A 15,113-nucleotide genomic window follows, 5' to 3' on the forward strand; every position below is an offset into this window, starting at 1 on the left:
AGCACATAAAAAAAGTCAAACTATGGCTGGTGCGGTGGTGCCGATGGTAGTGGCTGGCTGGTGGTGCACACGTTAGTGGTACACATTTTAAAAATATTTTTAAATTTTAATGTTCATCTTACGAAAAAGCTTTTCTGAAATCTGGAATGAAGTATTGTCACGTTTGATCCTTTTTCCTGACTCATAAATTTTTACGGCCTTAAAATGTGATCTTCGTAATAGTCCGAAAAACAGGGGCCCGGAAATGCATCGATCTTGCCGGGCTCTTTGATATGACCTGCACCGAAAGTGTCATCGTTTTATATTGATGATCAATTATTTGGACTCATGTGTGACATCAGCCTCAATATGTCACAATGACAGTAATCATTGGTGGTCCCTTATTTTAATGCTTGGTCTTGAGCAAATTGTTCCTATCGCGATGTGGAATAGTTGACATATATAAACAATTGCTCCAATATCGTGATTGGTGGCGTATCCTAGTGGTAAATTTTTTAATTGTTTTAGATGCACATTATACAAATTTTGGAAACTTTTACCACGCTCCTTAACGAAGTATCTATCACATTTCAAGATTTTCTTTCACAATATTTGAGAGGCTCGAAATCCATTTGAGATGCTCCTTTCCTAGCCGTCTAGGAACCGGCCAGGGGCCTAATAAACTTTGCTGGCTGGTCTTGATATGACCCACACCTGTAAGAAAGTGTCATCATTTTATTGAGTCTAATATTTGGAATCATGCGACATCAGCCTCAATATAATATATATGAACGACAATTCCGGGTCCATTCTTTTATGCAGGGTCTTGAGCAAATTGTCTGTACTGTGATGTGGACATATATAAACTGTCAATAAGTTCACATTCGAGGCCTTGTTAAGGTCGAAAATATTAAGATGCTCCCTTCGATTAAAATTATGGAGCCTATATATTTCGTTACGGTAGGAGAAGCCTTTGACCAAAAATTATTGTATCTATACATAAGTTTTGTGTCACAAAGTTAAATGTTGTTAGACGATACATTTTTTTTATCGAACTTGTTAGATACAAATTCAAAAATACTTTCTAATAATGATCATACTTCTGTGTCACATAGACAAAATATTAATAGAGTAATTGTTGTCAAAGGAATATTAATAGAATAATTATTGCCAAAGGCTTGTCGGTCTTGGCATTTTGGCTTTGGCTCATGGAAACAAAGCTCATCCAACTTCCTTTATAGCAGCTAAAATGTACTCTATTATTTCATCCAACTCTTCCCGTCACCTGCTAAAATGTACAGCAAGTTCACAAGCAGATAGTCAACAGAATCACATGCAATTTCCACAGGTGGTTTGAGAGAAAACCGCATGTGGTAATTAAGGAAGCTGGTGACTTCAGACAGCCCTTGCCTGCGGAAATTCAGTTGGGGAATAAAATTCTTTTTATTTCTAGCATCGATAATATTTATACAAGGGAGGGCCGCTAATTCTAAAGCTCACCGCGACCCTCAGCCTATCCACGTCATCCCCCAGTTGCTATACCCTCAATTATTTTCATAAAATATTTTATTATAATTTATATGAAATTTAATCTAGGAAATGCAAGTAATTCTATTATTTCCGTCCTCTATTCTAAGAAAACGGAAACAACTGCAAGTTGGTGCGTAAACAAAGATGCACTCTAATTCATTTAACTAGTTGTTTTTTGCAAGATTGGTCAAATTTTAATCTGGTGCAATGTATCTACCAAATTTGTGCAACATTAGGAAATAAGCCACTACATACATTGGCTCCCAAAGTAAAAAAACTATGCTGAAAAAAAACCGAATCTCATGACAAAAACAAATTCATTGGTGCAGAAATGAATCGCTATATTGACACAGTATATGTAAACAATTCCATCTTTCAGTCATGGAAAATAAAATAAAGAAGCACGATTTATATGAAAACAATTCCATCTTTCAGTCATGATAAAATAAAGAAGCACGAATTATACCATGTAGTTTAGCTTCATGCATGGTTTTATTTTCTCTATGGTACTTTTGCCACGCTTATTTGGAGTCATGTATGTGACGACAGCATATATACGTCATGCAGGGCATATTCTTCCCTGGTCCTCTTTTTAGACTTGATTAAATAGTCCATATGTGAACAAAAAGGCATTCATGGATTAATATTTAGGACCAGTTTGGTAGGGTTCTGACTCCTCCTAAAACGAGAAGGAGCCGGAAGAGCCACTTTTATGGCTCCGGCTTCTCCATATAAAACGGCTCCGGCTCCTCTAGTGTTCCAGGGGTGGAACCGTTTTTGACCAAACTGTTTGGTAGGACTTTAGCTGGAGCCGCAGGAGAACCGAAGCTAGAGCCCTACCAAACAGGCCCTTACTACTCACATGCATCAATGTTTAGGTATTAATGCCTTCTAATATTAATTAAATGCCCATGATTGTCTTGTACCCATGAAACTAAAAAACTGCATGCTCAAGCATGCTGTACGCAGCTGTCCATATCTTCCGTTTTAATCATCAAGTTAGGTGGCCTGCTGTACCTGTTGAGACATGATGAGTTTTAATTATGTTAATGTTAAGAAGTCCAACAAATCAATGTATTATCTGTCTTTTTTTTCGCAGTTGGACTTCATCGTTGGTGGTTGTGAAATACTTTAATTAATGATCAATTAATATTAGAGATAATTGTAGATGACTTTTCATGAAGGGGCTAACTTCATAAAAGGGTGTGGACTTTTCATGAAAGGGCCAACTCGCAAGGGACATGATGCCCTTTCCCCTTTATAAATATGTAACTAGATCATTCATTCAATAAAAAAAGAGAATCCTCAGATTTATTCTTTCAATCTCTCTTTCTACTTTCAACAAAATGTATGAATTTTTCTTCCGCGGTACCTGATGACAGAGCTTGCTCATGAATTAAGTCAATATTCTCTTAATTATTAGCAAGTAAGAATTTTAACTTATCTTTTTGTATATTAAATCAATTTATGATCTGACCTCAAAGTATCCACTTATTTTTTTAAGGAACAGGAGGGGTATGCCCCCAACTGATTATAATATATTAAAAGGAGGAACAAAATCTTACAAACAAACATTCAGGAAATGAAAAACGATTGGAAAAAAATCAAGAAGAGTACAGAGTCTGGTCTAGCCATGAAGACATAGGAATTTTTTAATCCTCTTTTACTCTAAGAATAACCTGAGTAAAAACAGACTTGAAGCGAATCAAGCATGATTGAACTGATGGAGGGATCCCTTTAAAAATCCAGTCATTTCGAGCCATCCAAATACTCCAACTCATAATGACAATTACTTCCATGAAAAACTGAACATGTAGTTGATTTCTGAAACTCTCTAGAACTGAGAAAGGTTCATCAGTACGATTGATGAATAGACCAAGATGAATCCAGCATTGCTGAGCAAAAGGGCAACCCAACAACAGATGATACAATGTCTCTTCACTTCCATTTGGAAGTAAGACATACTCATAAGAAGGGAGAAACAAGTTCTTTCTTCGAAGAATGTTCTTGGTACTGAGTCTATCCCTAAGGACTAGCTAGAAGAAACCTTTATGCTTATTTTGACAACATGACTTCCAAAGCCAACTAAACACTGGATGGATCTGTCTGTGACCAGTTATGTGGCAATAGACCTTGTTGGATGAAAATGAAGGATTGCCCCAAATATATGTTCATACATCAGGATCATCATTTAGAGTTAGACCTTCTAGACTGTTTGCAAGATCAACAAGCTGGTCAAGAGCTTAAGCTAATAAAGGGAGATGAAATAACTGACCTAAATCTTCATTAGCCTGACTCTTCTGAATAGATATGTGCTATCTTTTTGTGAAAGAGTATAGCTGAGGATAGACTTGAGCAGGTACTCTATCATTCCATAAATCAGTCCACAGAAGATATGTTTGGCCATCATTAATGGAAACCACTGCTAGACCCTTGAACTTATCTAACAATTTCAATACATCCTTCCACCAAAAGGAGCCTTTTTTGACATAGTTTGGAAGCTTACCATTAGCATAATATTTCTCCCACATCAAATGGATCCATGGAATATCTTCTCTATTAAAGAACTTGTGAAAAATTTCATTAGCAAAGCTTCATTCTGAGTTTGTAAATTGAGCACACCCAAACCTCCCTCTGATTTTGGCAAACAGACCATTTCCCAAGCTGCTTTTTTTTGTTGATATCACAACCATGCCAGAGGCAATGTTTCCTGTATTTGTCCACCTCCTTATAAACTGACTTATGTAAAAGGAAAGTACACATATAAAACATGGGCAGAGCAATGAACACTGAATTGGTTTACTCCAATCTGCTAGCTTGGGACAGAAACATAGAGGTGTTGACTAATCTCTTTTCACACCTGGACACCATTGGTAGAAATTCCTCCACTCTTGGCTTTGTTAAGCCTAGAGGCAACCCCAAATATGTGAAAGGTAGAGATCCCATAGCACAACCAAATTGTTGGGATAGTACCTGTAGTCTATCTTCTGAAACATTGATTGGCACCATTATTGACTTGGAATAATTAACTTTAAGGCCTGTGGATAGAGCAAAAGAATGAAGAATATCTTTGAGCACTTGAAGCTGAGAAGAGCTGCCATCCATAATGATGAGTGTGTCATCTGCGTATTGAAGAATAGGAAAGTCCTGGCTGTGTAAAAGAGGAATTGGTAGCTGAAGGAGCTCCTGCCTTTTAGCATCATTCAGAAGAGATTGCAGTAAATCAGTTGCCAAGACAAACATGAGAGGTGATAGGGGATCACCTTGTCTCACTTCCCTCTTGCAGTGGAAAGTTTTCCTAGGAATACCATTCAACAAAATGGAGGAGGTGCTCGAAACTAAAAATATTTTTCATCCAATCCAGCCAAACTGTGCTAAAATCTTTATGCTTCATGATAGTTAACATGGCCTCATGCTTTACTCTATCAAAAGTTTTCTCAAAATCCAGCTTGAGAATAACTATCTCTTTTTTTGATTTGTGGCATAAGTGGAGATACTCAAAGGACCATGCCAGGCAGTCTTAAATAGTCCTCGACTTGATAAATCCATATTGATTTTTATGAATAATATCTATTATTACTTTCTACAGTCTATTAGCTAGTAGTTTTGTCAGAAGCTTCATTGAAGTGTTCAAAAGAGAAATTAGCTTGAAGTCCAGCACCGTTGAAAGTCCATCTACTTTTTGAAGTAGAGTGATATAGGATCCATTAATGCTTCTAAGACATAAATTTCCAGAATGAAAGGCTGCACAGAGATCATAGAAATCTTCTTAATTATGGGCTAGCATCTCTTAATGAAATCAGTGTTAAAACCATCTGAACCAGGGGATTTGTCACAAGGCAAGATTTGGATGACAGAATCAATCTCTTCATGGTTGAATGGCTCACCCAGACGATGCACTTATTAGCATGTCTAAATAAAAACGATGCACTCTCGACTTGCTAAAGGTATAAAGTTATGTAGTTTTTTTTAAATGTTCTTCTCCTTCTTTGGAATCATATGAATGTAAAACTCTACTATGAATTGTCTGCACAGTCGGTTTTAAAAATACAACATACTGTAAATCCACGTCACCAAAGTTCGAGGGGCTGAGAACCAATTGTGGGAACGCGTACATGTATACATGGACGAATTTCCACCACCAGTCCGATAAAACAACTGACTGTGTAAATGGCATGAACAGACTCCCGTTCTAGACACCATTCAACTTTGATAATTGCTTGTTTGTGCAGTTGATTCTAGCCTAAGAACCACTAATAACTGCTGTCGTCGATAGTTAGAGCTGTGCTGTGAAAATCCATAACCTTTTCATATGAAGGGGGATTTAGACAAACTGTACATAGAAATTGTAGCTCTCGATGGTATATAAATATTTTTTTTATTTGAAGTCATCTTTGTGCCAAAATCTGCTCTACGCGCCATTTACTATCCGTAACATTTTGAGAACACCTCTTCTCGGATGAAGAGAATTTTAGATCAAAAGGTTTGTTTCCTCGACAAGATCTACAACTTTACAGTTCACAGCCTTTTCTTTTGAAATCATTTATATGCACAAATAATATACAAACATTCAGCCAACAAGGGAAAAATGAAAAAAAAAATCATCTCATTGTTGTAACAAATAAATGAAGCATAGGTGGACTACTTAGGGGCATTGTGTGGAAGCATGAGGAAAAAGCACCCGTCATATGAGCACATCACATGCGTCCTGCAAGGTTGCACCTTGTGGTGCTCAGAGCAAACGGTACCCTTCAATTTCATAAGGTTCTGACAAAGATCCAACAAGCACTTGCCTAGGTGGGATATGCAAGGCAAGGACACCTTGCTGTTCTAGGACGTTTCCTTACACCAAAGAGACACGAAAACAATAGCACCTAGGTTAGAAAAGTAGTGTACTAAAAGAAAGATTGATTTGATCAATTGGATATGCTCGATCGGCCATAACCCTTCATATCCGATAGGATGTGGAGGCCTGCTTGCATCAGCCAACCTAATCAGATAGGCCAATTCCCCGGACCTGAGGGTCTCCATGGTCAAACTTTTGCAAGAGAAATACAACCAAACAGCAAGTATGTTTACATAGTTCAAGCCGTTCCGTTACATTATTTTTTTAACTGCAACACATAGTTATTAAAGGTGACACGGGCAATAATCCCTTGTAAAGACAAATAAACAGCGAGCTGAGCAGAGCAGAGCAGAGCTTTGCCTCTTATTTTTCTGGCGGTGGAAATTCAGAAAGAAACCTCAAATCAAAAGGCCACATGGAGAGGAAATATACTAATGAAACGAGACAAGGGATCGATCGAAGGATAGCCATGGAGCCGCGCGCAGCCGGGCTCTAGCAGCACCTCTTTGAGATGGTGAGGTGACCGGCCATCTGCCACCCCTCCGCGCCGTTTTTCAGGTACGGGCACGTCGGCACGTAGCCCTTGTCGCTGATGGTCTTGAGCACGTTCCACTGCTCATTGGGATCGACGGTGGCGAACTTCGTCCACGCCGGGGTGGAGTACTCGTAGCGGCTGTGCGTGAGGCGGTGGAACTCGGTGATGTTCTCGTTCTTTGCGATGTCCTTGTCGTCGCGGAGGTCGACGGAGAAGATGTCGCCGTACGGCCTGACGGAGTGAATGAAGATGGGCATGGAGATGGGCTCCACGGAGACCGCGGCGAGGTCGGACGTGAAGATGAGGCTCCTCATGTCGTGGCTGAACACGGGGTGGTTCACGTGCCCAATGAAGGTATCGGCGCTGTGGACGACACGGACCGGCGGCGGCATCGTCTTGTTGGTGGGGTCGCGTTCGGCGGCGTTGACGATGTAGATGCTGAAGTAGCCGGCGTCAAGGGTGCCGGGCTGCGCGTCGGGGTCCTTATCCCGGGAGGAGGAGAAGACGATCCAGTCGCCGCTGGGCGACCAGCTGCAGTGTGTGTCAACCCATGGCCCATCGGTCAGCTGCGTCACCGTGCCTTCGCCCCACTCCCCTTCCTCGGCGTCCTCCATGATGTACAGGTTCGTGTGATTCTGCTTCCTCACGCTCTGGCCGTGGGTCCTGTCGCGCGTGCACCGGAACACGAACTTGCTCCCGTCGTGGTTGCTCGACGGGAACGCATGGTTGAACTCCCCTTTGGTCAGCCTGTTCGGCTTGTTCCACTCACCGGTCTCCTCATTCTTCACGATGGCTTTGATCTCCACCGTCTTCGCGCGGGTGAAGGCCGGGCCGTCGCAGATGTACAGGATGGTCTTCTCCTTGCTGTTGCTCCATGCCGTCGAGAAGACCTTGTTCTCACCGTTCTCCTTGTGGATGACGCGCAGGCCGTCCTTGTCGGCGACCCACACTGCCTTGAACTCGTTGTCGACGAAGGCGAGCCTTTTGCCATCCATGGAAATGCTCGGGAACACGCCGGTCACCCTGAAGAGCCCCACGTCCTTGTGCGACGCCGGGGTCTGCAGCTTGTCGAACTTCTTTGGGGCCACAGCATTCCCCTTCTTGTCCTGTACGTACAAATGTGTATATATTGCATCGTCATTGCTAGCTAATCAATCAGCAAGGTTGTAGCAGGAAATCATAATTAATACACAAGCAAAGTACCTGCATGAGCTTGTCGGTCCTGCAGCAGTGGTAGCCGATGCGGCTGCCGCCGTCGAGCACGATGGGGCTGTAGTGGTCAGCCATTCCCCTGGTGATCTTCACCGGCGAGTTAGGCGAGGTGGTGTCGAAGATCTCGATGTGGCGGTACTGTTCTACATTCTTACGGGGAGCAGCCGACACGTTCGCCGGGGACTTCTCGCGGAGGGTCGCCACGGCCACGCTGGTCTCGCTGATGGCCGCCGGAGTCATGGCGCCGATGCCTTCCGGTGTCACCCGTTCCTCCTTCTTGGCCTTGATGTCGTACCGGAACACGCCCCAGTAAACATCCAATTTTTTCTTATCGTCAGGCGTGTTGGCTCGGTGGAAGAAGATGACGTTGTCGCTGCCCCACGTCGGCCAGCCGGCGTTCCTGATGGTGACCTTGCGCTCCAGGCCACCCTGCGCCTGCCGATCCACGTTCATGATGACGATGTCGGTCTTCAGGTGCTCGATCTCGCCGTTCCACCGGTGAAACTGGAAGTTGGCCACCGCCACCTTCTTCCCCGACGGCGACACGGCCGGGCTCAAATCGTACTGATCTGCGAGCAGCAGGAAACATACACTTTAATTCAGGAATTTCCTCCCCTTTTACAGTAAATTTATGATGATACAGCTCAATACCTGGTGGAGTGAGGCGCTCCGTCTTGCCATCGGCAAGGTTGGTCTTGTAGACGACAGTCCACGGGGTGCGGCGCGCTTTCACAGGATCCTTGGTGGAGACGTAGATGATCGAGTGGCCGACGGTGCGGCCGCCGGCCTGGAAGCCGCCGGCGAAGCAGCCGCTGTCCTCTAGGCGCACGCCGCCGAAGGTGCCGGCGCCGTAGATGTCGGCCAGGCTCAGCACCCTGGGCGTCGGCTCGCCGTCGCTGTACAGGGCCACGTGCAAAGTCTCGAGCCCGTTGTCCCTCTCGGAGACGAAGACGAGGCCCCTGGACGCGTCGCGCGTCTTGGGGTCGCGCTTGCGCAGGAACGCGACGAGCTCCTTGAGCGCCGCCGCAGGGATCTCCCGGCCGTTGTGGTTGTACGACTCGCCGTCGGTGAGGAGGAGCGGCTCGTTGTCGGAGTTGGCCGCCGGATCGGCAGGGCGCGAGTAGATGTCGAGTGGCACCGGCGGCCTGTAGGTGCCGAAGAAGGCGATGCTGCCGCGGAGGTCACCCATTGCGCTGCGCAAGCGACTTCTTCTTCGATCAATCGATTGTTGTGTGCTCTGCTCTGAGGATATGCTCGGATGCCAAATTTATAAAGTTGGTCAGCTTGACCTCGAGCTAGCACCATATCCGAGTCATTGTTTTTCTGCCGCTAGCTGTTAAAATTTCATAGATCCAAATCATGCTCTCGCAAAAGAAGATGACCTCGACCTAGCAGCATCCAAGTCTCAAAATTAATAGACCAAAATGATACTCTCGCAAAAGAAGACGCCCAACGCGCCTTCTCTGTTTACCAACGCGGTCACCATGTCCAAAGATTGCTCCATGATTTTGCCCACTACCTGCAGCGTTGACTTCTCTGTTTTTTTTTTCAGATTAAGGTGTTGAAATTTTTATCCATGTTACCTAAGGACTGCGTTTTGTTTGCTGAGGCCATCATGTATTCTCTAAGAGCTTCCGTGTTATTTTGTCGCTAGTGTCGCACTATATTTACATGTCAAAATTAACTGCATGTGGCTAATGAGGGTATGTGAGTTTTTTTACAACGCTAATCTATCTGAAAAACTAGAACTGCACTTTTAATAGGACAGAGAGTAGTAATTAAGTCGTCCCAGTCATTCTTTGTTTCCTATCTTTGATAGATGTCGGCATAGACAGGAAACTTAATCACATGTCGACATGAAGGCATCCTTGTCTTGATCAACTGATGAGTTCGGTGGCCAGCTGTAATCGTCGGTCTCTAGTGAATGTACCAATGCCACATGTCGAGTTGGAGTTTTAAGAAGCAAAAAAAAAAAACTACCTATCAGTTTTTGTCCTACAGAGATTGAATTACTAATCAATATATTGGGAATCATGTGATAGCATCCTATACTATATCTATATATACCATATATGTAACTTTCCTTGATCCAGTTCTGTATGCAGTCTTGATGAATCATCTTATCCTGTGATGTTTTCAGCAATCCAATCGAGGACTAGATGGCACTCCCTCCATAAATAAAAAAACTTTTAATTCATGTGACAATGCATCTTAAGGGGTGTTTGATACGAGGTGCTAAACTTTAGCAGGGTCACATCGAATGTTCGGATGCTAATTAGGAGGACTAAACATGAGCTACCTACAAAACTAATTGCACAGGTGGAGTCTAATTCGCGAGATGAATCTACTAAGGCTAATTAATCCATCATTAGCAAATGGTTACTGTAGCACCATATTATCAAATCATGGACTAATTAGGCTTAATAGATTCATCGCGCGAATTAGACTCCATCTATGCAATTAATTTTGTAATTAGTATCCAAACATCCAATGTGACAGGTGCTAAAGTTTAGCAAGGGGTATCCAAACACCCCCTTACAATATAGACCTTAATTTATCATATATTTTTTTCGTAGATAAAGTTCTGTATGGAGTCTTGATCAAATATCTTATCATGTAATGTGATCACCAATCCAATCGGAGATTAAATGGTACTAGTCCTATTCCTAACATGTTACCAATGAACTTGCATTATTTGATGTTGTCCACGTCTTACAGACTGATGCCTTCCAGTATTAAATATACACTATTTTACTCTCACTAGGCTAGAAAAGATTACTGGCGACTAAAATACATTTGCGCTGGCGGGTGAGCGCCCACTAGTAGAAATGGAAAAGTGCTGGCGGGTCAGAGATGCCAATAGTTTTCTATGCCCGCTAGCACAAATAGTTTTCCTTTTAAATTTTTAATTTTCCCCCGCCATTTTTTCTAATTTTATTTCCTACCAATTTTAAAATTATCATTTCCCGCCAATTTAAAATATGTATCTTCGACCACAAAGCAAATTAAAATATGAACAATATATAAATTTTTATACCATTAAACATTCCACAACATTATTACATAAATATGAAATATTTATATTCAGTGCTACATAAAAACAAAAGAAAAATATATAAAATATCAAAAGAAAAAGAAAAAAAAGAAAAAAAGGCCGGTGCGTCCCGCGTCCGCGCCCCCGCGCTTGGGGCCGGCTGCCGCCACCGCCGCCAGGCACGCTCGCCACCCACGACGCTCGCCTGGTGCTAGCCTCGCCCGCCACCCGTCGTGTCGAGGCTGCCGCCGCCGCGTGACCGCTGCCCGCACCCCGCGCCTAGTGCCGGTCGCGTGCCCACCGCCCACGCCCCCGCGCTTGGGGCTGGCCGGCCGTCGCCACCCGCGCCGGCCAGGGTCGAGCCGGCCGTCTGCCCGCGCCGCTCGCCTAGTGCCAGCCCTGCGACCCGCCGCGCCGGGGCTGCCACCGCCGCGCGCCTGCCGCCCGCACCCCGTGTCTAGGGTCGGCCGCCGTACTTGCCGCCCACACACCCACAGCTAGGGCTGGCCTTAGCCGCCGTGCATGCCCCTACATCGCTCAGCTGGTGCCGGTTGCGCGCCCGCCCCCGAATCCCCCACGCTTGGGGCCGGCCGCCGCCGCGGGGCACGCTCGCCACCCGTGCCGGCTAGGGAGAGAGTGAGATATGAGTGTGGGAGGAATTGAGAGAGATGAGTTTGAGAGAGATAAGGCCTAAGCGTGTGGGCGGGAGAGAGAGATAAGGTGCTGAGTCGGGCTAACCTCGTTCAGCCAATGAGAGATCATTATTTCAGAGGTGTGGATCGTTGATGTGGCGACCACCGTAAGTTTAGAAATGTGCTGTGCTGGTGGGCAATAAAGTCGATCTCTGCTGACCGCCAGCACAGATAATTTAAAAAAATAGTTTTTAAAAAATTAGTAAATGAATTCAAACATGTTTGAAACTTGTACATATAAACATACATGTCACGCGTAGTGCATCTAAAAATTACAATTGGATAAAAATCATAATTTTTTTGAATTAGTCAGTTCACATGTTACTATAGTACTAATTTAGTAAATGTTATAGATGAAGTATACATTTGTGAACAATATATATTCCAATTTTCTTATAACATATTGAAACTTTTATGTCAAGATTGTGAAATCATAAAATGATTCCATACCAATTTATATAGTTTTTGGACCATGTTTAAATATTATTAGAATTTATTTTCACTAAAAGTTTTAATAAAAGTGAGAAATGTACCTAAAAACTTTGTGGATCTTTCATGGACTTTCATGGTTTGAGTTAAAATGAAACATGTATCTTTAATGTCATTTTTCTAAATTTTTTTGATCTTACTTGTGAAAATTTTATTTCAAATACATGTTAATTGCAATAAACATCCTTATAATCGTTTAAACCTTAGAAAATAGTAAATCCTCATTTGTGGTGGTGTGCCCTTATGTTACCCGCTAGCACAAATGGATGTTATTTGTGCTGGCGGGTGCTTATATCACCCGCCAGCACAGATGCATCTGTGCTCGCGGATTTTGACGGAGTGGGCCCGGACCCTTTTATGCTGACGGGTGCCAACATCGCCCGCCAGTACTGAAAATCCTATGACCAGCCAGCACAAATCTTTTGTGACCTAGTGTCTAACCATTAGACAAAGAAAAGACTAACTCTGGTCCATCAGAGTTTGCTTTCTCTCTTTCGTGTCAAAGCAGGCAATGTTTTTTCCGTTAGTTAAGAACATTATGTGCTTGTGTCCATATATGTCATCATTTTTACTACTATTCCCTCCATCTCAAAAATATAAGTGATGGCGTATTCTTTCTAGGTCCTCTTTTTTATGTAGTCTTGATCAAATTAGTTTGTAATGTGATGGGATAAGCGATCTAGTCAGGAATTGGTAGTTCACAGGCGTGCATGTCACCAACAAAATAACATTGTTTGACGGAATTCAGATGCCTTCTAATATTAAAGTATGAGGATTGTCTTTTAGTCTCTAAATTAAGAAAGGACTAACCCTTGGTCACTCCAAGCATTCTTTGCTTTCTCTTTGGTGCCATAGGCCATGTTATTTATTCTAAAAAATATTCTATGCCATGTGACATGTTTAGTTGCAAATAATTTGAAGAAACACAAATAGTCCAACAGATTGGTGATCTATTCTAAGTCATACTTCTAAGCCATTAGGCACTCGACATGTATATGAGTGGATAAAACTTCTTATTCCAACAGTAAAAACTAGGTGATGGTTAGTTCCTTGTGGTGGAACTGTCCATTTGGGTTCGAGTTCACGACTTAGCATGGGTGATCGTATTTTTCTAGATTTATTTTAAGAATTAACTAGCAATATTCTTTCGGTGGTAGGTGCCGTGCCTGTCAACAGTGGGCATCTACGGTGACTTCATATATCTTAGGAAACACCAGCTCGGTCTCTCATAGGGGTTGGGTTGCTTTTATGTATTTGTATGGGTCAGTGTGTATGCATGTTTTTAAGCATCTATATCTATATTGTGCTTCAATTCGCACAAAAAAACCTAGGTGATGAACTGATCCCATGTCCAAAATTATAAGTTTTCTTGTACTATGTTTGATGGAGGAGAGCTCCGCAACAAGTCGTTTGGCTACTAGCTAGTATCTTTTGAAATACATTCTAGTTGGCCGGTCAGTATATTAACTTACTTCATATCTTCCCATTGTAAAATGAACTGATGATCTGATATTGTTTAAACTTACATGCTTCCTCCGTTTCTATTTGTAAGGCGTACGCGCATATATATCAAGATTCAAAGTTTACTACTCCCTCCGTTTTTATTTATAAGGTGCACACGCATATTAAGATTCAAACTTTGCAATCTTTGATCAATAATTTGATTATTAATTTTTTATTTTTATAATATAAACTTATATGATTGGATTTGTAATCAAATATAATCTACCATGATTGTTTATAACCATAAGTAACATAACATAAGATAAATGAATGATTAAAGTGCTATTTGGAAGACCATGCTAAGTCATGCTATGCCTTATAAACATAGATGGAGGGAGTATTTTTGACCAATAATTTAGTCAACAGTTTTTTATTTTTGTAATGTAAATTTGACATGACTGGATTTGGAATCAAATGTACTCTCTAATGAATATAATTTTATAACCATAAATAATATAAGATAAGATAAATGAATGGTCAAAGTCTAATTTGGTAGACTGTGACATGCCATACAATGCCTGAACGGAGGGAGTTTGTTCAAAAAAAATCCATGCCATCTAGATTTAATACAAGTCCTTGCTAGAATTATTAGGCTAATCGCATGTCGACATCATTTTCTTTATCAACTGCCTTCGGTGGCCAGCTGTATTTGTTGGTCTCTATCGAATATAAATTGCTTGCCAGATGCCTAATTTGAAGTTATATTAAGAAGCAAAAAAATGGATCCAGATTGACTTACTAACAAATCTATATGGAATCATATATGTGACAGCATCCTATGTGTATTTTTCTTGACCCAGATCTGCATGCAGTCTTGGTCAAATATCTTATCCTGCTGACGTGATCAGTGATCCAACCGGAGACTAAACAGTATACTCATGCATGTTACCAAAGAACTGGCATTGTTTGATGGAATCCGCGTCTTAGGGATTATTCTCAGGTCATTAGGCTATGAAAAGACAAACTCAAGTCATTGCTAGTAGAATTTGTTTTTCTCTTTCGTGTGCATGTGCCAATGCCATCATTCTAATTAAATACTACTCAATCCATCCATAGATTACGGATGAAGGAAAAAGATATCTATCCATGCCTCGCAATCAAGGTTGATTCCAATCAGGTATTACATGGTGTCATGGTAGTTCACACATATGCATGTCACCAACAGGCTAGCATTGTTTGACGGAATTCACATCTTTAGGATCAATGCCCTTCTAATTTTATATTAAAGCACTATATATGACTATCTTGTAGTCATAAAACTAAGAGAAGACTAACCCTCGGTCACTCCAAGCA

At 42.2% G+C, this 15,113-nt stretch overlaps 1 protein-coding gene across 1 annotated transcript; it reads right to left on the reverse strand.

The window, feature by feature from the left end:
• Positions 1-6,562: 6,562 nt before the first annotated feature.
• Positions 6,563-9,425, reverse strand: LOC101777811. Its single transcript, XM_004960647.3, has 3 exons — positions 8,754-9,425; positions 8,094-8,671; positions 6,563-7,996 (listed from the first exon to the last, which is right to left on the reverse strand). Exons 1-3 carry the CDS (start codon positions 9,289-9,291, stop codon positions 6,848-6,850), a joined length of 2,265 nt encoding a protein of 754 aa, XP_004960704.1. The 5' UTR covers positions 9,292-9,425; the 3' UTR covers positions 6,563-6,847.
• Between the last annotated feature and the right edge of the window lie 5,688 nt (positions 9,426-15,113).

This window comes from Setaria italica, chromosome III, assembly GCF_000263155.2.
Source record: "Setaria italica strain Yugu1 chromosome III, Setaria_italica_v2.0, whole genome shotgun sequence".
In the NCBI taxonomy this organism is placed as follows: Eukaryota; Viridiplantae; Streptophyta; class Magnoliopsida; order Poales; family Poaceae; genus Setaria; species Setaria italica.